The sequence below is a fragment of the Pipistrellus kuhlii genome, unplaced genomic scaffold (assembly GCF_014108245.1).
Source record: "Pipistrellus kuhlii isolate mPipKuh1 unplaced genomic scaffold, mPipKuh1.p scaffold_m20_p_53, whole genome shotgun sequence".
NCBI classification, from domain to species: domain Eukaryota; kingdom Metazoa; phylum Chordata; class Mammalia; order Chiroptera; family Vespertilionidae; genus Pipistrellus; species Pipistrellus kuhlii.
In genome coordinates this window covers 1,180,245-1,201,738 of record NW_023425555.1, presented here as the reverse complement: position 1 = coordinate 1,201,738, position 21,494 = coordinate 1,180,245, and the positions used below count along the sequence as shown (strand labels likewise).

Here is a 21,494-nt window from a genome sequence, read left to right as displayed (position 1 = left end):
TCTTCTTGATTCTCTTTACCCCGTAAAATTCAACTCTTTTAAATAATTTTATATTATTCACAATCATATTCATTTGACTATTTAACTTTTACTCTAGATATTATAAGCTACCCTGTTTTGGATTTTTTTTTTTTAAAGGTTGAATATGCAGACTGTGTTGATAAATTGGAGAAGGAACTAGTTACAAAATATAGACAGCAGTTTGAAGAGCTTTATAGAACTGAAGCACCAACATGGGAGACACATGGAAACCTCATGGTATGTGGTTATTGGACCCTCTTACAATTCTTAGAAGAATTATATACTCTTTCTCATAGAGCTCCAAGTTAAATTATTAATTCATTTGTTAACTTAAAATATAAGTTATCAGTCTTAAGAAAAATTTAAATATGTCACATGGATAAAACATTTATTTTCTCTCTTACCTAAAATATTCTCTTAGTGATTAATGGGACTCTAAACTCACGATTTTGTCTTCTTCATTATCATTTAGTGTAGGACACTAGTCTGATTATTTTATTTTAAATCTAAAGCCAATCTGCATTTATAGATTAATAATGTTCTTGTTATAATCTTTTGTTTTGAAAATGATATGTGTTTATTAAAGCAATTTAACCAAAACAATAAATATTTTAAATATTTAATAGAAGAAAAGGGCTCATTTACAATAGCAACAAAAGCATAAATTTCTCAGGGAAAAAAGCGTATATATTGGGTTCAATACCATCCATTGTTTCAGGCATCCACTGAGGGTCTTGGAATGTATCCCTCGTTGGTAAAGGGGACCACTATACATATATTACCTAGTAAAATTAACTTTACAAATTTAAATATGTTTGTAAATCTGACTTTAATTCTCTTCCATTTTTTTCTTCATTGGTTGTGCAGACTGAGCGTCAGGTGTCTCGCTGGTTTGTCCAGTGCCTTCGGGAACAGTCCATGCTGCTAGAAATTATCTTCCTTTATTATGCATACTTTGAGATGGCACCTAGTGACCTATTGATATTAACCAAGCTGTTTAAAGAGCAAGGATTTGGTAGTAGGCAGACCAACAGGCACCTGGTAGATGAGACCATGGATCCTTTTGTGGATCGGATTGGGTAAGGCTGAATTAATTGAGGTCATAGAACTTGTACAATGTTACATTGATATTATAGTGATTCTGTGAATGGGTGAGGGGAGGAGTACTTTTCACTTAGTGGGTGGGGAATTAGATGGATGCTAACATGATCCAGGTCAGATAGGGGATAAAGACTGGGATTGAGAGGACATGGACTATCAAAGTAAATATTGCATTCTATTAGTTTACTTACTGTCTTTATTGAAGAGTTTCATTCAACAAGGTATTTATTGAGCACCTCTTGCAGGCCAGACGCTGCAAACGCTGAGACCATGAAAAATAAGGCAGATTTGTTTCCTGCCCTCTCTGAGATCTGTTTATGGACTTTGAATTTTATGGCAATGGATATATTTACTTTTTAAAAAAAAATATATTTTATTGATTTTGTACAGAGAGGAAGGGAGAGAGATAGAGAGTTAGAAACATCAATGAGAGAGAGTCATTGATCAGCTGCCTCTTGCACACCCCCTACTGGGGATATGCCTGCAACCAAGGTACATGCCCTTGACCGGAATCGAACCCGGGACCTTTCAGTCTCCAAGCCGACGCTCTATCCATTGAGCCAAACCGGTTTCGGTGGATATATTTACATTTAGAGGTCTGTTCCCTCTGTGGACAAAAATATACACTCGAGCAGTCAGATAGTTTATCAAGGTCAGATGTAATCGGTGGCAGTAGAAACCTCAGGACTTGCTCTGTGCTTTGGTAGGCATAAGCCATGTATGACTGTTGAGCATTTAAAATGTGGCTGGTCAAATTGAGATGTGTTGGGAGTGTAAAATACTGGATTTACAAGACGTAGTGTGAGAAAGAATGTAACCTAACAATCATAATTTCTTTGATATTGAAGTGTCTTAAGATTTCACCTATTTTCCAATGAGGTCAGAGTAGCATTCATGACACCATGATACTGTTTTCCTTTCTAGCTACTTCAGTGCCCTTATCCTGGTGGAAGGCATGGATATTGAATCGTTGCTCAAGTATGCTTTGGATGACAGAAGAGAGCTGCACCAGTTTGCGCAGGATGGGCTGATTTGCCAGGTGAACTTTGAGCAGCCTCTTGTCTTTTTTCAGATCTTTCATAGTAGTATGTTTTTGACCACTCAACTATACTGCTCCATAAAGTTTTTCTTGCTGTGGAATTGGAGGTCCTGCATTGTTAAGTTGACTGGATTTGTCAGTTATCTGCACAGAGGTGACAGTGTAATCTGTGAGGGAGAGTAGAGTCACTCAGGGAGAGGATATAGGACAGAAGACGCCCAAGGATAGAGCCTTTGGGAGGGGGGTATGTATCTGTGGAGCCTGTGCAGGAAGAGGAAAGGGGAAGGACTTGTGGATGGGATGGTTAGGAAGATAGAAAATGAGGAGAAAGCAGAGAAAGTTCAAGAAGGATCAGGGGAAATTTGCAGTCTCTATTTGAGCATGTATTTTTTTGAAAGAAAGATACTATTTCTTTCTTTCTTTTTAAATATATTTTATTGATTTTGTACAGAAAGGAAGGGAGAGAGATAGAGAGTTAGAAACATCGATGAGAGAGAGTCATCGATCAGCTGCCTCTTGCACACCCCCTACTAAGGATATGCCCGCAACCAAGGTGCATGCCCTTGACCGGAATCGAACCCGGGACCTTTCAGTCCCCAAGCCGACGCTCTATCCATTGAGCCAAACCGGATTCGGCTTGAGCATGTATTTTATAATCTTAGATTAAGAATGCTAAAAATCAGAAGGAAATAAAGTATGGGTAAAGCGAAAAGTGCTTGAGGGGTTGATTAGGGAGGTGGCTGGGGTTTGGGAAGAGTAAAATACCAGAATGGGAGAGGGCCTCTGTGGATGAATAGAAGGCTTTAATTATGCATATGAAGGATCCTGTGGAGGGGTCCTGATTCTTTCTGTTTATTGACACAGAAGTTTTCCTTTTTCATTAGGATATGGACCGTTTGATGTTGACCTTGGGGGACATTTCACATCATGCTCCAGTGCTTTTGGCCTGGGCTCTCCTCCGCCACACCCTGAATCCAGAAGAGACGAGCAGTATTGTCCGGAAAATAGGTGGCACAGCCATCCAACTGAATGTATTTCAGTACTTGACCCGACTACTGCGCTCACTGTCCAGTGGGGGAAATGATGTGAGACTCAGGCTATTGGTGTTTGAACTTGAGAATGGGCAAAGAGTAGGGTGGAAGCCCATTAATGAATCACGATAATAGTAGTAGTAATAATTGTAGTAGTGATGTGGCTAATGATGATGATGTTATAACTGATTTTTATAGACATTGTGCTCATCACTTTCTGGTACATTATTTCATCTTTGTATCACTTTTTTGCAGTATGGATTAGCATTTTGGTTTTGGTTTTTGTTTTTTGCATTAGGAAATGGACATTCAGGGAGATAAAATTTGCCCTCAGGAATAAAAATTACCACTTAGTGGCGGATGCAGTTTGAACCCATTATGTCTGACTTTTTCCAGTATAGTTTATCTCCTCGATGATAGCTTTGGCCATATTGACAGGAGAAATCTTTTTGAGGAGGTTACTTATTCAGCTATAACAGGACGAACTAGAAATTCTCTTGAGTCTTGTGTTGGAGCTTAATTTGAATGATACTGTTTAGTCAGCTTGTTTTGATATGCTGAAATGAAACCTCAACCAACGGGCCCCACTTGTTGGCACTGTTCGATTTATCTTGGTGACAGTTCAGGCAGCTGCAGAGTTCATATTAGCACGTACAGACTATCCTTTCTGTAGGCCGATATGATTTTCTTCCCCATGGAAACTTTGATCATTTTGAAAATGATTTTCTTTTGATTTTTTTCTTATAATATTTTTTAGAAATATGTTTGTTTTTTTTTTGTTTTTAAAAAAAATATATTTTATTGATTTTTCACAGAGAGGAAGAGAGAGGGATAGAGAGTTAGAAACATAGATGAGAGAGAATCATCTATCAGCTGCCTCTTGCACACCCCCTACTGGGGATGCGCCCGCAACCAAGGTACATGTCCTTGACCGGAATCGAACCCTGGACCTTTCAGTCCGCAGGCTGACACTCTATCCACTGAGCCAAACCGGTCCCGGCTAGAAATATGTTTTTTTATTGATTTTAGAAAGAGAAGAAGGGAGAAGAATAGAGAGACACATCGATGAGAGAACCATCAGTTGGCTGCCTCCTGCACACCCCAACGAGATTGAGCCCGAAATTCAGGCATATGCCCTGACCAGGAATGGAACTAGCTCCCTCTTGGTTCATGGGTCAGTCAATGTTCAACCACTGAGCCAACCAGCCGGGCTCTTATAATAGTTTTGATTCCTGCTTTCTCTTCCTTTGTCTTCCTGATCTTGGGACTAAATTAGGAAAATTATGAAGCCTCAGTTTCCCTTCCCATGTGTCACAGGGACTATATTAATGTGATAGGATTATGCTGAATCTGGGGAAGAGTTGTATTACTCAGAATTATTCACTGACTCCTTTGCCATTACAGTGCACCACCAGCACCGCATGCATGTGTGTCTATGGACTCCTTTCTTTCGTGCTGACCTCACTGGAGCTACACACACTGGGCAATCAGCAGGTCAGTGTCTGGCTTTTGTGAGGCTGCCTGCACTGTCCAGCTTTGCAGTCATATCCCCAAGAAACCACGTTGGAGCTGATAAAACACACACCCATATCTCTCAGGTGTATTGCTTTGTTTTCACTCATGTTATACACATGATATATATTAATGATAGAAAAATCAGAAGGTGCCCATAAAAAGAAAAAAGTGTAATCCTATCACACATGATAACCCATTAACATTTTATTGGGTTTCCTTCAAAATATTTTCTGCGTATATATGTAAAAGCAGAATAATTCTTCTCCAGAACTGGAATCACATGTATACACTGTTTTGTAATCTCATTTTTTTTACTCTAGTGCATCTGTCCTAAACATCTGTGGGTGCTAATAACTGTTCTTTTGTGGCATTTTCTTAAAAAGAAACATTTCAAACTTATACTAAAGTAGGAAAAATTGTATAATGAACCCTGTTGATCCGGTCACCAGCTTCACAGCTGATATATTCATTTTTGCCCACACCCTTCTTGATTATTTTAAAGCAAATTTCAGTCATTTTATTTCATGAATATTTTAGTAAACTTTCACAATTATTATTATATCTAAAAACAATATCTGTACATATCAAATCAGGAATCAAATTTCTAATTATCTTATAAATCTCATAAATTTGTCATAAGATTGTTTGAAAAATAATCTAAACAAGATCTACACATTATTAGTTGATAAATCTGTCAAATTTCTTTTAGTCTGTAATTGTGCTGTCCACTACGGTAGCCACAAGCCACAACACTGTCTAGTCTCATTAATTCCCTGGTATTTACAAATGGCCCTAATTCTACCTTTCCTCTTGTGTTTAGTGGTTAGAACATTGCTATAAAAAAGTTTGCTTCACAATGTGTGGAAATAGTGAATTATTATGTATATCTGAAACTAATGTAATATATATCAGTTATACCTTAGGTTATATTTTAATTTTTTTATTTTTTAAATATATTTTTATTGATTTGACATAGAGAGGAATTGAGAGGGATAGAGAGTTAGAAACGTCAATGAGAGAGAAACATCGACCAGCTGCCTCTTGCACACCCCCCACTGAGATGTCCCCGCAACCAAGGTACGTGCCCTTGACCGGAATCGAACCCGGGACCTTTCAGTCCGCAGACCAACACTCTATCCATTGAGCCAAACCGGTTTCGGCAGTTATACCTTGGTTTAAAAAAAATTTTTTTTTCTCTCTCTCTTTAACTATTTGATACTCTGCTTTTCCTATATTTCCTTTTCCCTAGGACTCTCCAAAGGTGGCCAGTGAGGGTTTTAAATTTTTTACATATCAGCATGAACTCGTGATAAACACATTAGTTTTGTTTTACTTAATCCATTGGAGTTAATATTCTTATGTTCAGATTGGCCGTTCTTTGGTCAGTAAAAACTTTTTTAGGTTAGCTTCTGGTTCTGTTTCACATATTTTAATAGCTCTGTTGCTTTCTGACCTGACAACTGTTGCAGGATTATCTTATATGATTCCTGCCCCACTCCTGGAATCTGCCATTTCTCCAAGGAGTCTTGAAGTAGTTTTTTATGAAGAAATCATTGTATTCATTTTTAATAATTTGGGACCTGTTATGAAAATTAAAGAAATTGATAAATTTGCTGAAAATGTTTTATTATTAGAAAGAAAAACATTTGATGTTAATTGAAAGAATCAATTTCCAAAGTTCTAGAAGCTTAGAACAAGTTTTGCAACTTTTGCCAAAATTCTGGTCACATTTGGGTTCTGTTATACTCTTGGAGGATTGGCATTAACATACTGGGATTGCAAGAGACCAAGTACTTGGATTTTTAAAAATTTTATCTTGATTTTTTTTTTTAAGAGAAGGAACAGAGAGGGAGGGAGAGAGACATTGATTTGTCATTCCACTTACTTATGTATTCATTGGTTGATTCTTATATGTGCTCTGGCCAGAGATTGAACCTACAACATTGGCATATCAAGATGATGCTCTAACCAATTGAGTTACCCAGTCAGTGCAAAAAAAATAATTTTGTAGGACTTGATTAGATTCCAGTGTGTGCCAAGCCTGTGCTAGGTGCTGAGAAAAAACAATATTTTGGCCCCGTGGTTGGCAAACTGCCGCTCTCTAGCCAGATGCGGCTCTTTGGCCCCTTGAGTGTGGCTCTTCCACAAAATACCACGGTCTGGGTGAGTCTCTTTTGAAGAAGTGGCGTTAGAAGAAGTTTTAAGTTTAAAAAATTCGGCTCTCAAATTTCATTCGTTGCACTGTTAATATTTGGCTCTGTTGACTAATGAGTTTGCCGACTACTGCCCTAGCCAGTTTGGCTCAGGGTTAGAGCATCGGCCCTCAGACTAAAAGGTCCTAGGTTTGATTCCAGTAAAGGGCATATACGTTGGTAGCAGGCTTCATATTCGTCCTGGTTGTGGTGTATGCAGGAGACCAAGTGATGTGTCTCTGACATCGGTTTCTCTCTCTCTCTTCATCCCTTCCACTCACTCTGTCTAAAAATCACTGGGAGCCGAAACCAGTTTGGCTCAGTGGATAGAGCATTGGCCTGCGGACTGAAAGGTCCCAGGCGCGATTCCGGTCAAGGGCATGTACCTTGGTTGCGGGCACATCCCCCGTGGGCGGTGTGCAAGAGGCAGCTGATTGATGATTCTCTCTCATCAATAAAAATATATAAAATATATATTTTAAAAAATCAATAAAATATATATATTTTAAAATAAAATATATATAAAATATATATATTTAAAAATAAAATAAGTAAAATAAAATAAAAATCAATGGGAAAAATATCCTTGGGTGAGGATAAACAAACAAACAAAATTTAAAGGCATTATTCTTGTTCTCTAGAAGAGTTTAGCCGATCCTAGTTCTAGCTCACATTTACATGGCATTTGAAAATACACAGTTCACTTCCCTGTACATTCTCATTTAATCCTTACAACAATACTATGAATCAGAGAATATTGTCACCATTTTACAGATTAAGAATTTGAAGTTCAGAGAATTTGCCTAACAGCATACAACAGATATAAATAGTATATACCCTAGATGGGCCGTAATCTTTTTAAACCCAGGGCTCTTTTGTTCTTTTTGACATGCTAAATGAGTGTGTGTGTGTGTATGTGTATTTAAATCCTAACCTGAGGATATTTTTCCATTGATTTTAGAGAGAATGGAAGAGAGAGGGAAAGACAGAAATATTGATGTGAGAGAAATATATTGATTGGTTGCCTCCTGCATATGCCCTGACCATGGCCCAGGGAGGAGCCTGCAATCTAGGTACGTGATTGAACTGGAATTGAACCTGGGACCCTTTGGTCCACAGGTGACAATCTGTCCACTGAGCAAAACTGGCTAGGGCTAAAATATGTTTTTATTAACTTCAGAGAGGAAGGGAGAGGGAGAGAGAGACAGAAACATCAATGATGAGAGAGAACCATTGATCAGCTGCATCCTGCATGTCTCCCACTGAGGATCGAGCCCACAACCCGGGTATGTGCCCTCAATGGGAATCGAACTGGTTCATAGGTGATGCTCAACCACTGAGCCAAGCCAGTCAGGCTCATTGGTATTTTTATTTCAATAGAATATCGTAAAAAAAAAAAAAGACTGGTTCACCTAGGGAAAATAAGCCATTTTCTTTCCCTTCTCCCAACAGGATATAATTGACACAGCATGTGAAGTCTTGGCAGACCCTTCTCTTCCAGAACTATTCTGGGGAACAGTAAGTATGCCATTGGGAGTCAGGCTATGATACTCTGTAACAAAAAGAGTTTATTAAGCACTTTGTGAAAGGTGTTATACTAAGCATTTATGTCCTTTTCTTATTAAATCTTTATAAAAACCTGTGAAGTAGTATTATTATCTCCATTTTGCATATGAAGAAAGGTGATGCTCAGGGATGTGAGGTGACTTGTCTAAGGTCAACCAGTTAGACTTCCAGGATCGGGATCAAGTTCTCTCTGACTGGAGTCTGTAGTCTACATTATTAACCAGTGTGTTATCTATCCTACCTACTAAGTCTTTTTTCACATTGGGAGTCGCAGGCACCAGTATTGATGTAACTTTTTTTTTTGGAGAATTGTGAGTTTATTTGAATCAAACTGAAGATATGCCAAGGAGCAAGATCTCAAATCCTCTCATTGCTGTAACTCTTTTTTTATTTTCTTTAAGGATATGTTATTGATTTTCAGAGAGAGAGAGAAACATGGATATGAGAAAAACATCGATTGCCTGCACATCCCTTACTGGGGATTGAGCCTAGGACCTGGGCATATGCCCTGATCAAGTCTCAAACTGTGATCTTGGTTTATAAATCCAACCCTCAGCCTCTGAGCCACACAGGCTGGGTACCAGTACTTAGTCTTAGCATTGGCAACAGCCTCAAGTTTCAAGGTCCAGCTGATGAATAAATTTGTACTTATTTTTTGGCCTGACTAGTCTGCTTGTAAATTTTGTTCTTTTTTTCCTGATATGCCATTTTAGTCTTACCGAATTACAATGTTCCTAGGAGAAATAATATTTAGATTGAGGCTCTGTTGCATGTATATGGTGGCTAAATGCTGACATGTAGCTGATGTTTTTCACTTTAGTGGAAACATGTCATGCGAAGGTGAACAATGTTATCTTTCTCTAGAGAAGATGGCCCGAAGAGGTCGCTGGAGGCCGTAGAAGTCTCTTTTCAGGTCCTAACCGAATCAGTTGTTGATAGCCTTTTTCAGTGGAAATATGGAAGTTTTTAATTTCCAGAGAGAGGGGTTAATGTATAGATCATGAGAAGGTCAGTGATTTATTCTTTTTCACCATAGGAGCCAACCTCTGGTCTTGGGATCATTCTGGACAGTGTCTGTGGAATGTTTCCCCATCTCCTCTCCCCACTCCTACAATTGCTGCGGGCCCTCGTGTCAGGGAAGTCTACTGCCAAAAAGGTAGGTTGTCCAGTTAGAAGCCTAACGAGAGTGGGAGGTTTTTAGGAATCCTTTCTGCTTTCCACATCGAAATCCCTTTGCCATGGCAAGAATTAGTCTGAAGTTGAATGAAAATACCTAAGATAGTGCCTCAATTCTATAGAAATATTTTCCTTAAGTACCTTAGTGTAGGTACTGTAGGAATAAGATAACATATAAAGTTCCTTAGTATCAATTGGAAGAAGATAGCAGAATAAGAAATAAGTAGCTAATAAAGCCAGGTGATGTATAGTAAATGTCATTTGAGTAGTACAGACCATACTGTTCAAGTGAGGCAGTATCTGGAGTCGGGGGAGAGGGGGAGGAGACCTTGAGTTGAAGATTGAAGAACGGTGAAGATTTGGCAAGGAGTGCAGAGGCAGTTCCAGGAGAGTTCTAGTGGTGGGTTTGTAAGATGTTTGAGAGTCTGTACATACAGTCTGGCTGAAAGAGCAGAAAGCCAGATGTGCAACCTGTACATGTCCCCTAGCTAAATGTGTGGCTGGTTTTTTATTTTTTTTCCTGCATGTTGGCAGGTATATAGTTTCTTGGATAAAATGTCTTTCTACAATGAGCTTTATAAGCATAAGCCCCATGATGTGATCTCCCATGAAGATGGAACTCTCTGGCGGAGGCAAACACCCAAACTCCTTTACCCACTTGGTAAGATAAAAAGATCTTGGTTTAGTAATCTCTTTTTCTTCTTTACTTTCCTTTTTTTTTTTTTTTTTTAATTTACTAATTTTTGGGGGAAGAGAGAAATGCACTTTGACTGGAACATGCATTAAAAAATAATGCATGCATAAAAAATAATGATATTTATTGTAACAAGGTAAAAAAAATGCAGAGATACATTTTAAAAAGTTTCTTTCTCTCCAGAACTTCCTCCATTAGGGAATTAATGTTAAGAATTTACCATGTCCTCTTACATGTGTCTGTATACTCACAAATTCATTCTACAACCTGATATTATTACAGATCAATCTGACTTTTTTTAGTAACTACATCATTATTTTTGATGTTCTATAATTTTTTATTTTTCTTCTTCTAAAGGACATTTAGGTTGTGTCACATTTTTGCCACCAAAAACAATGTTGCATTTGGTACATAAACCTTTATAAACTGTTGCTTTTGTTTTATTACATAGAATACATTGGGATTGTTGGATAAAAGGGTATACATAATAAAGATTTAAGTCCAACATATGAAATAGATAAACAAAATGTGTATCTGTGTATATACATAAGTGTATATGAGTATGTACACACACATACTGGGATATTATTCAGCCTTAAAAAGGAAGGTAATTCTGACACATGCTGTAATATGGGTGAGCCTAGAAGACATGCAGACTGAATAGGACAGTCACAAAAGAGCAAATATACGATTCAACTCATATGAGATACTTAGAGTAGTGAAATTCAGACAGAAGATAGAATGGTGGGTGATGGGTTGAGGGATGGAGGGATAGGGAATTATTAGTTAATGGGGACAGAGTTTCAGTTTTGCAAGATGAAAAAAAGTTCTGGAGATGAATGGTGGCAATGGTTGCACACCAATGTGAATGTACTTACTGCCACTGCATTGTACACTTCAGTGCTTAAAATTGTATATTTTATTTCATATATATATATTTTATCACAATTTAAAAAATAATTTAGCCCTAACGGGTTTGGCTCAGTGGAAAGCGCGTTGGCCTGTGAACTGAAAGGTCCCAGATTTGATTCCGGTCAAGGGCATGTTCCTTGGTTGTGGGCACATTCCCAGTGGGGGGTGTGCAGGAGGCAGCTGATGGATGTTTCTCTCTCATCGATGTTTCTAACTCTCTATCCCTCTCCCTTCCTTTCTATAAAAATCAATAAAATATATTTTAAAAATAATTTACAAGTTTTGAATACATAGTAAGAAAAGGTATTTTTCTACAGGCAGTGCTTAAGAGTGACCAGCTAAAACTTGTAAGCTTATGTGTATTTCAGGTGCTCAAAGGAGCAAAATATAGAAGGAACAGCCTTGCTCTTCTAATCCTGGCACCACCACCAGCTTAGCCAGTGACCTACGGTCCCATAAGGTGGTCTTCCCGCAGCCATGTGAGTGTGACACCGTTCTGTGCACTCAGCTGTGTAGGCGCATGCAAAGACTCGCTTCCCCAAATGAAAAGAGGCTTTTTTCTTATTAACGGAAAGATGTGTAGCAATGTTAGCTACTAGGAAGAGAGCCTGTGTGTGTAAATATTGGTGTCTTGTATAGAAGGTACCCTTTCCTGTTGTGTCCTCAGATACTAGACTAATTTTTCTTCCTTCCCTAGGGGGTCAGACCAACCTTCGCATACCTCAAGGCACCGTGGGCCAAGTGATGCTGGACGATAGGGCTTACCTGGTGCGCTGGGAATACTCCTATAGCAGCTGGACCCTCTTCACCTGTGAGATTGAAATGCTGCTTCATGTGGTTTCCACTGCAGGTGAGGGCAGCTTTGGGAGACATCCTATAGCACATGTGTCAAACACAAGGCCCGCGGGCCAAATCCGTCCCGCCAGGCCTTGCAATGTGGCCCGCACCGCGCTGTCATCACTGCACTCCGCTGCATTTCCATCACAATGACAGTTTATGACTGTTCAGTAAACCATTCGGCCCGCGATTTAGGCTGGATTTTAGATTTTGGCCCCTTCTCTGATTGAGTTCGACACCCCTATCCTATAGGGAAGAAAAACGGACATGCCTAGAGGATTTAGAGCAGGGGTCTTCAAACTTCTCTCATTATGAGAATCACCTGGTGGAGGTGTTAAAACACAGATTCCTGATAGCACTTCTTATAGTTGGGATCTGGGAATCTGTGTTTTAACAACTCCACCAGGTGATTCTCATAATGAGAGAAGTTTGAAGACCCCTGATTTAGAGGATAGGCAGGGAATTTCAAAACACAATTCAGAGTCACCCAGGTTATGCTTAGTGTAATTTGTTTATCTGGGTCTCAGCGATTGTTCAGTGATCTTAAAGGAATTGTTTTCATAAGGTCACAGGCTTCTTTTCTCCTCAGATGTGATTCAGCACTGCCAGCGGGTCAGACCTATCATTGATCTGGTCCATAAGGTCATCAGTACAGACCTGTCCATAGCAGACTGTCTCCTGCCCATCACCTCCCGCATCTACATGCTGCTGCAGCGGTGAGTGCTGCTCACACCCCTGGGGTTCAAGTCCACACACGTTTGTCTGAGAAGCTCTGGTGTGATAACTGTTCCCAGCCGAGTGCTGTTCTCTTTCAGCATCCTTGCTGAGAGGAGGGCCTTGGGAAGAGAGAACTGGAAAACATTTGTGATGGAGCAGGGTGTGTGACTCATTTTACTGAGTATAGTGTACTGTTCCCCAACCAGGCTAACCACAGTGATCTCGCCCCCTGTGGATGTCATTGCTTCTTGTGTCAATTGTTTGACTGTTTTGGCTGCCCGGAACCCAGCAAAGGTATACCACGTCTTCAGAGCAGTCCCAAAGTGTTGCACTTGGTACCTGAGAACACAGGGTCATTGGCTCTTCTTTTCCTTTTCAGGTCTGGACTGACCTTCGTCACACAGGCTTTTTACCATTCATGGCCCACCAGGTCTCCAACATGAGTCAGATGATTAGGTGAGCCAGGTCGGGGGTGGGCAGAGTGTATTCCCTGGGAGCACCATGACATGCCAGGTCCAGGCTAGCTTCCTTAGTTTTAAAGAAGCTTCTCGGTGCCTGTTTGCTTTGCTCCTTGCCTATTCAGCCCTCTGGAAACAGGAGGGATGAATAAGGACAAGGCATCGGAGACAGTAAGACTTGGGGCTCAGAGGCTCCTCTTCTCTGAGGCAGCACTGACGGTCCTACAGTCTTTAAGCGAGAGAGAGAGAGAGAGAGAGAGAGAGAGAGATTGATTTCTCATTCAGCAGCAGCCACCTTCGTTTATGGGAATTAACTTTACAACCTAGAGAATCCAGGGGTATCTGGATCCAGAGACTTGGCTTCCCTTTCTTAAGCCAAAGTCATTCTGTACTTTTCCTTGTTTTGTGGATATTCCAGCTCTCCTATAGACGAGTTATTAACGCACAGACCCATCTTACTACTCGAACATTCTCTCCTTGCTCTCTCTTGCTTACAAGACGATCATGTTTTCCTGGTGTTTATTTGATTTTTCATTTTAAACCTCTTAAGGTTGTATACCAATAAAATAAGCTCTGAATGTTTATCCTGGGTATAAAATTGCCTAAACTTGATTAATTCCTTTGCGGAGCTTTCCTATTTTATGCACGAGCTATATAACAATAATAATGTTTTGTGATTACAGTGTCTTGCAATCTTGAAATCTCCCCATCGTGATTTCCCTCTGCCTCTCTGTCTTTCGCCAGTGCGGAGGGGATGAGTGCTGGAGGGTACGGAAACCTCTTGATGAATAGTGAACAGCCCCAGGGCGAGTATGGGGTTACTATTGCCTTTCTCCGGTTGATCACCACTCTTGTCAAGGTAAAATCTGGTCAGATAGAATCATCTGGAATAATTTCCCTGGCCCTGCTACTTTTCTGCAGGCAAAACAGTTGGCTTGAAGTTATAGTGATAGTACTTTATGTATACTGAGTATTTACTGTGTGCAGATTCTGTAGAAGGTGCTTTATCTGAATTATTTATTCCTCAGGGCAGTTTGGTGAAATAAGTGAGTGTAAGCTATTTTGACTGTAGCCCAAGGTACTACGTATATTTTATATCACGTTCCAGTAAATCCATGTGTATATACATGGAGTGGCCAGGTTATTATGATCTCTGAACACATAATAATCTGACCACTCAGTGTATATCCTATATAACAAAAGGCTAATATGCAAATTGTCCCCTCTACCAGGAGTTCGACCTTCCCCTTGGCCAAGCTGGCTGGACCCCACCCATGCATGAATTCATGCACCACGCCTACACACACACACACACACACAAGTGACAAGATTATTTTGCGTTCAGAGATCATAATAATCTGGCCATACACACACACACACACACACACACACTACCTAATAAAAGAGTAACATGCAAATTAACCATTACTCTGCTTCACCCACCAGCCACACCACCAGCCAATCAGAGCAAGCATGCAAATTAACCCCAACAAAGATGGCGGCAGCTGTTGAGAGGCTTGGGTTTCCCCAGCAATAGAGGAAGCCAAGCTTTCCACACACCCTCTTTTCCCTTTGATTGTCAAGTTTATGACAAATAGCCAGCACAATAGTAGCTAGCATGAATTCATCCAGTATGAATCAATCAAAATTATATTAGACTCATTGCACTATAGTGTTTTCATGTTCCTTTTTTCCCATTTTGTTTTTTGCCAGAATGGCAAAAAATTATTTTTTGATGTGCTGCAGAATTTTAGTAATTTGTGTGTGCCATGAACTGAAAAAGGTTGAAACACTGCAATATGGATGACAACTCAGTTTGAAAAATACTGGTGTAGCATGGGTTTTGGAGTCAGAGAGAGTTAGGTTTACATGTTAGGTTGACCACTTACTGGCTGCATAACCTGGAGCAAGTATAAAATATCTCAATTTCTGTGAAATAGGAATGATCAGTGATCTCCACCTCATGGAGTTGTTGAGAGGGACATATATGAAAAGCACTTGGCACATTTCCTGCCTGTAGGAATCAACCAATGAATGCTTAAGATAGCAACAGTCCTTTATTGATAAAGATAGGGATGTAAATATAGATGTTTATATATAAAGAATCCCAATTTCATTCATTTTTTATTTATATGTTTTTAATCTTTATTGAAAATATTAAAAACGTCCCCCAATCCCCCATTTTAATAATAAGGTAGCTAATGTTAAGTGATATTAGGACACAGAATATTGAGTATCAGGTCTCCTCTCTGGTATTCCAGTGATGGAGTGAGAGAGAGGTTGAGGATGGCTGGTGACAACCACAATGAAATGCACATTCTCCGTATTGACAGTCCCATAGCCTTTATGTTTAAGTTCCTCCTCTCTGACCAGATTTAGCCTTTATTGCTCTCCTACATGCAGGTGCCTTTTGTGACAGTGTCACTTTGTCTTTTTAGTCCTTTTCTCTATTCTAGAGAATTCTACAGCTTGGACTCATTGCGCTAGAGTGTTCTGATTTTTCCCCCCTACTAATGACTCAGGTTACCCAGATTTCCTTTGAACCTATGGTTTTGAAATTAAATCTCCTTTAATTATTTTCCTTAAATAGCATAAGCCCTCTGACTACGGATTCTTGTAGGGACAGCTGGGCAGTACCCAGAGCCAAGGACTGGTGCCCTGCATCATGTTTGTGCTGAAGGAGATGCTTCCCAGCTACCACAAGTGGCGCTACAACTCGCACGGTGTGAGAGAGCAGATTGGTAAGGAAAGTGTGGGCAGGAAGGTCTGAGGAGTTTCTGGCTCCCTGGAGATCTTTCTCTCTCTTTGGGGGGACAAGGGTCATCACATAGGCCACATCTTTCCTATGTCTTTTCGGAGTCTAGGTTGCCTGATCCTGGAGCTGATTCATGCGATACTGAACCTGTGCCATGAGACAGACCACAGCAGGTATGAGGGGTGATTGCTAGAGCTTGGTGGTCTTGGATGTGGCCAGTCACCAGGGAAGCATGGGCTTCTGCTGTGCAGAGCCGTCTCAGCCTTCCACAGGTTGAGCCCAGAACCAGCTCTTGAGGTTCTGATTTGTTTTTCAGTAGACTGTTCACTCTTCCTGTTGAGAGAAAAGAACAAATGAATGGTGAACAAGATTGTTCCTAATGATATTGTTATATACACACTTATATCACTTTTTTTCTTTTTAAATATTTATTGTTGAAAGTATTACATATGCCCCATTTTTCCCGCATTGCTCATCTCACTTTTTATCATCTTTCCAGAAGTTATTATGCACATTCATTGGAAAATATTCAGTGCAAAATGCCCTTCGCAAACCTGTTTTCCAGAGATGACTATTCACCTCCTAGTGTGTGTTCTTCTAGGTTTCTTCCTCTGCTTATACTAACTGGTCTGGGACTATTTCCATGCCACTACACTTTCCAGTGTGTGAGTTAACCCTTTGCACTCCGCTGTCCCCTCTCAGGGGACATCGGAATTCTAGCATATCACTCAGATGTCCCCTCTCAGGGGACATTGCAGTTTATTAGTGATTATGGGGAATTGAGTTAATTCAACGCACGTTTCCGCCGTTAGCGTCGAGTAGCTGGTAGCCAATGTCCAGAATGGTTCGGAGTGCAAAGGGTTAATCATTATTCATTTCAGGAAACATACCCAGTAATTGATGGATATTTAGATTGATTCTCGGGGTGATCTTTAAAATCAAGTCTCTTTAGAGAAAGTGATCAGAGTGCCTTCGTCTGGCCAAGAGCTGATCTGTATCACTGATGTCCAGTTGTTTAGTTTGGACAATTGCTTTTTCTTCCAGTAATAAATGTGGTGGCTCCCTGATAACTCAGAATGTGTCTGTCTTTCAGCCACACCCCCAGCCTGCAGTCCCTCTGCATCTGTAGCCTGGCCTATACAGAAGCAGGACAGACAGTTGTCAATATCATGGGCATTGGCGTGGACACCATCGACATGGTTATGGCTGCTCAGCCCCGCAGGTAAGGCTCCCTCTCCACCTTCCTCCATTTACCTTTTTGTGCCTGCATGTTCTAAGAACTCCAGTTTAAGTTAGAGCACAGTAGCTTTTTAATTAATTATTTATTTATTTATTTAATATATTCTTTTACTGATTTCAGAGAGGAAGGGAGAAGGAGAGAGAAACAAAAACATCAATGATGAGAGAGAATTATTGATTGCCTGTCTCCTGCACACCCCTGGCTGGGGATCGAGCCCGAAACCCAGGCATGTGCCATTGATCAGAATCAAACCCTGGACCCTTCAGTCCACAAGCTGACACTCTGTTCACTGAGCCAAACCCGTTAGGGCGTGTAGTAGCTTTTTGAAGATAACCTTATTTCTCCTAGGACATGGCCTGGTTATAACCTAGTGGTGCAGTACAGACTGGCACGTAGCAGAGGGAATTGATTGCCCCTCCTGTCTCCTAGTTTGGCCCAGGGCCTCTAGCAGAAGCTATTTGAACTCTAGGGATTATGGTTGGTATGGTTGGAATCTAATTCATGAGAACACATATGTTGTGAATGAAGTCATGTTGCCTGAATCAACTTTGGTTTCCATTTGGCACCCTAGTGATGGGGCAGAGGGCCAGGGGCAGGGCCAGCTGCTGATCAAGACCGTGAAACTGGCATTCTCCGTCACCAACAATGTTATTCGGCTGAAACCTCCTTCTAATGTGGTGTCCCCTCTGGAACAGGCTCTCACACAACATGGTATGTATTTCTCTTCCAATCAGCCATGTTTCTGCCCATAAGTACATACTTTTTAGGCTGTGTTTTTAGGGCTCAACAGTATTTTCTAATTTTCTTGAAATTTGGGGATGATCACCAGCTCCCATCCTGGACTTAGAAATAAGAGGACTGGATCATATTTCATTTCTCCCTCATCCTGATGGCAGAATAATTAGAACGCATGTTCAGTCAGGCTGCCTTGGTTCAGATTGTGGCTCCAAACTACTGTGTGACCTTGGGCACATTATTAAACATCTCTGCCTTAGGTTTCTTGTCAATAGAAGAGGGATAATAGTAGTGTCTGCCTTATAAGATTATAATGAAAGACATAGAAATTCCTGTTCAAATATTGACTGTTATTACTCTTTGACTTTAAATACACATTTAATTCTTTGGGACCCAGTTTGCTCATTTTCAAGTAGGTATTAGGATAATGTCTCAGACCTACCTGTATCATATTGGCATTAATATTTTTGCATGTCAGGGCAGTGCTTCAGTGCGATGTCTTTTTCTAGCCTATTTGATAAAAAAAAAAAAAAAAAAAAAACTACCTATTTTTTTGAACATGTATTTCTTCTTACTCTTAATAAATTGCATTGAGCTGTTTGTCCCCAAATCCTGCCTTAGTTACCCTGTTTCCCTGAAATAAGACAGTGTCTTATATTAATTTTTGCTCCCAAAGATGCGCTAGGTCTTATCTTCAGGGGATATCTTATTTTTCCATGAAGAAGAATATGGTACACATTTATTGTTAAATGAAAATAAAGGAAATTTATTAACTGTATACTGTACGGTAGTACGGTAGTTGTCAACACAAACCAGACAAACTATGAATCCTACAGTATCAAGAATTTACTCATTTATTCAATGACAATCATGTCATCATCTTCTGGAATGTCATCATAACAATCCAATTCCTGAATTTCCTGGTGAATTTCTTGTGACTCCATTTCTTTCAGAATCCATGGACCAAATCTCACATGTTTAGCCTAGGGGGGCCTTATTTTCGGGGGGATGCCTTATATTTCACTCAGAAGGAAACCTGTAGTAGGTCTTATTTTCGGAGGATGTCTTATTTTCGGGGAAACACGGTACTAAAAAAGAGAGAGAGAGAATGATAGGGCCCCTGTATTAGCTCTGGCCCTCCAGGTACATGAGAGTACATTCCCTCACATATGAATGAGCCTTATGAATAGCACCCTCTCTTAAAAGCTTGAATCAGGCACAGTTGGTGTTTAAAATATTTCCTGTGCTTCTTCAGGTGCCCATGGGAACAATCTCATTGCTGTTCTTGCCAAATACATCTACCACAAACACGACCCAGCTCTGCCACGTCTGGCCATCCAGCTGCTGAAACGTCTGGCCACGGTAGGATCCCACTTGACCAGCCAAAGCCCCGGAAAACTGACGTCGTGTTTGTGACCACTTTTGCCTTCTTCCAAGAGAAGCAGCTAACTTGGGCTTCTCTGACTTAAAGTGAAGTAGCCATACACACACAAATAGTGGATTTTTTTTGTTTTTGTTTTTAAATATATTTTATTGATTTTGTACAGAGAGGAAGGGAGAGCGATAGAGAATTAGAAACATCGATGAGAGAGTCATCGACCAGCTGCCTCTTGCACACCCCCTACTGGGGATATGCCCGCAACCAAGGTACATGCCCTTGACCGGAATCGAACCTGGGTCTCTTCAGTCCCCAAGCCGACGCTCTATCCATTGAGCCAAACCGGTCTCGGCCAAATTGTGTTTTGTGAGGGTATTTTTGTTTTATTACAACAGTCTTATATACTTATTTTTAAATATTTATTTAAATCCCCTCGTTCCAGATCCCCTGTGAGCAGCCTGGTATGCACTGCCCCAGAGTTGTCTGTGCTTGTGTAGTAAAGGGTGTGTGGGGTGTGTGCTTTTGCTCTTTTCAGAAGTGGAGTTCCCCTACACATCCTGTTATGTAACTAGTTTTCTTCACTTAACACCGTGTCTTGCAGTCTTCCATGCAGGCACATTTGAAGCTACTTCATTCTCCCTAATGCTTGCCTGGTATGCTATAGAGTGGATGCATCCTAATTCATTTGGGCTAGTTTCTGTCATTCACTGCTATAAACAGTGCTACAGTAAACATTACCTGTAGAACTCTGTAAACTTTTTTTTTTACAGTTTCTAAAACTTAGATATCAGTGAATATTTAAATTTTTTTTAGTCATTTCTAAATAGTCATCCAAAAAGGATTGTAACAGTTTATACTCCTAACACAAAGTCTTGTATCTTTGCCATATGCTTTCATGTTTTTTTTTTTATAATCCTTGCTAGTGGGCAAATAATATTATCTCACTTTTTACTTTGCATTCATTTAATCATGGGAGAGGTTGTGTGTCTTTATATGTTGATTACGGTTTTTCCTGTGACTTGACGGGCACCTTGTGCTGTAGTTTGGCGTGATGTCCCTTTTAACGCAGAGCTATATATGCCTGGACATTCTCGGCACCCTTCTGCAGGCGCCTGTTGGTTTTCTGGAAGTAGAGCTCTGAGCCTGTGTGTCCGGTCTCCACCAGGTGGCCCCGATGTCAGTATATGCCTGCTTGGGCAATGATGCGGCTGCCATTCGTGACGCTTTCCTGACCCGATTGAGGAGCAAGATTGAGGACATGCGCATCAAAGTCATGATCCTGGAATTCCTCACGGTTGCAGTAGAGACTCAGCCAGGCCTCATTGAACTGTTTCTGAATCTAGAGGTGAAGGATGGCAGTGATGGCTCCAAGGTGAGCCTGCACCTGGGGCGAAGCAGGGGGACAGCTCCCTGGGAGGTGGGTGCTGGGCTCTGTGTGTGCAGTGACTGGTAGTGGCTGTGGCCCTGAACTCTCACCTGCCCCTCTTGCAGGAGTTCAGCCTTGGGGTGTGGAGCTGTCTCCATGCGGTCCTGGAGCTGATTGACTCCCAGCAGCAGGATCGCTACTGGTGCCCGCCCCTGCTGCACCGGGCAGCCATCGCCTTTCTGCATGCCCTGTGGCAGGACCGGCGGGACAGTGCCATGCTGGTTCTCAGGACCAAGTAGGTCTGATTCTTCCAGAGCTCTTGGCCTTGTCTGTGAGGTGGGGTAATAATAGCGTCTATCTTAGCAATTTCTTGTGAAGGATCTTTGAGCATATCAGCGCCTGGGTCTCTGAATGGGAGTGTCACTCTTAGCTACTCTTTTTATTTATTTTTATATATATATTTAAACTTGGAAACTCCTTTTTTTTAATTTTTAAAATATTTTTATTGATTTTTTTTACAGAGAGGAAGAGAGAGGGAGAGAGTGTTAGAAACATCAATGAGAGAAAACTCGATCAGCTGCCTCCTGCACATCCCCCACTGGGGATGTGCCCGCAACCAAGGTACATGCCCTTGACCGGAATCAAACCTGGGACCTTTGAGTCCGCAGGCCAACACTCTATCCACTGAGCCAAACCGGTTTCAGCTTAGCTACTCTTTTTAATGCTGCCACCAGCACACGTCATGTTTGCTCATGTGTTAA

General features: G+C 40.7%; 1 protein-coding gene across 6 annotated transcripts in view; it reads left to right on the top strand.

The window, feature by feature from the left end:
• The window catches only part of NUP188 (nucleoporin 188), a 48,904-nt gene that overhangs the window by 12,127 nt on the left and 15,283 nt on the right, over window positions 1-21,494 (top strand). For 5 of the 6 annotated variants that reach the window (XM_036416217.2, XM_045573608.1, XM_045573607.1 and 2 more), the window contains exons 8-27: window positions 139-258; window positions 889-1,100; window positions 2,047-2,161; window positions 3,046-3,246; window positions 4,597-4,686; window positions 8,352-8,417; window positions 9,502-9,621; window positions 10,176-10,302; window positions 11,945-12,097; window positions 12,674-12,800; window positions 13,008-13,095; window positions 13,181-13,257; window positions 14,004-14,118; window positions 15,880-16,000; window positions 16,124-16,187; window positions 17,108-17,236; window positions 17,826-17,965; window positions 19,245-19,351; window positions 20,533-20,739; window positions 20,859-21,028. In XM_036416217.2, the coding sequence (XP_036272110.1) occupies window positions 139-258; window positions 889-1,100; window positions 2,047-2,161; window positions 3,046-3,246; window positions 4,597-4,686; window positions 8,352-8,417; window positions 9,502-9,621; window positions 10,176-10,302; window positions 11,945-12,097; window positions 12,674-12,800; window positions 13,008-13,095; window positions 13,181-13,257; window positions 14,004-14,118; window positions 15,880-16,000; window positions 16,124-16,187; window positions 17,108-17,236; window positions 17,826-17,965; window positions 19,245-19,351; window positions 20,533-20,739; window positions 20,859-21,028 (2,549 nt within the window). The remainder of the gene's footprint in view (window positions 1-138; window positions 259-888; window positions 1,101-2,046; window positions 2,162-3,045; window positions 3,247-4,596; window positions 4,687-8,351; window positions 8,418-9,501; window positions 9,622-10,175; window positions 10,303-11,944; window positions 12,098-12,673; window positions 12,801-13,007; window positions 13,096-13,180; window positions 13,258-14,003; window positions 14,119-15,879; window positions 16,001-16,123; window positions 16,188-17,107; window positions 17,237-17,825; window positions 17,966-19,244; window positions 19,352-20,532; window positions 20,740-20,858; window positions 21,029-21,494) is intronic. The other variant, XM_036416218.2, reaches the window with a different exon arrangement.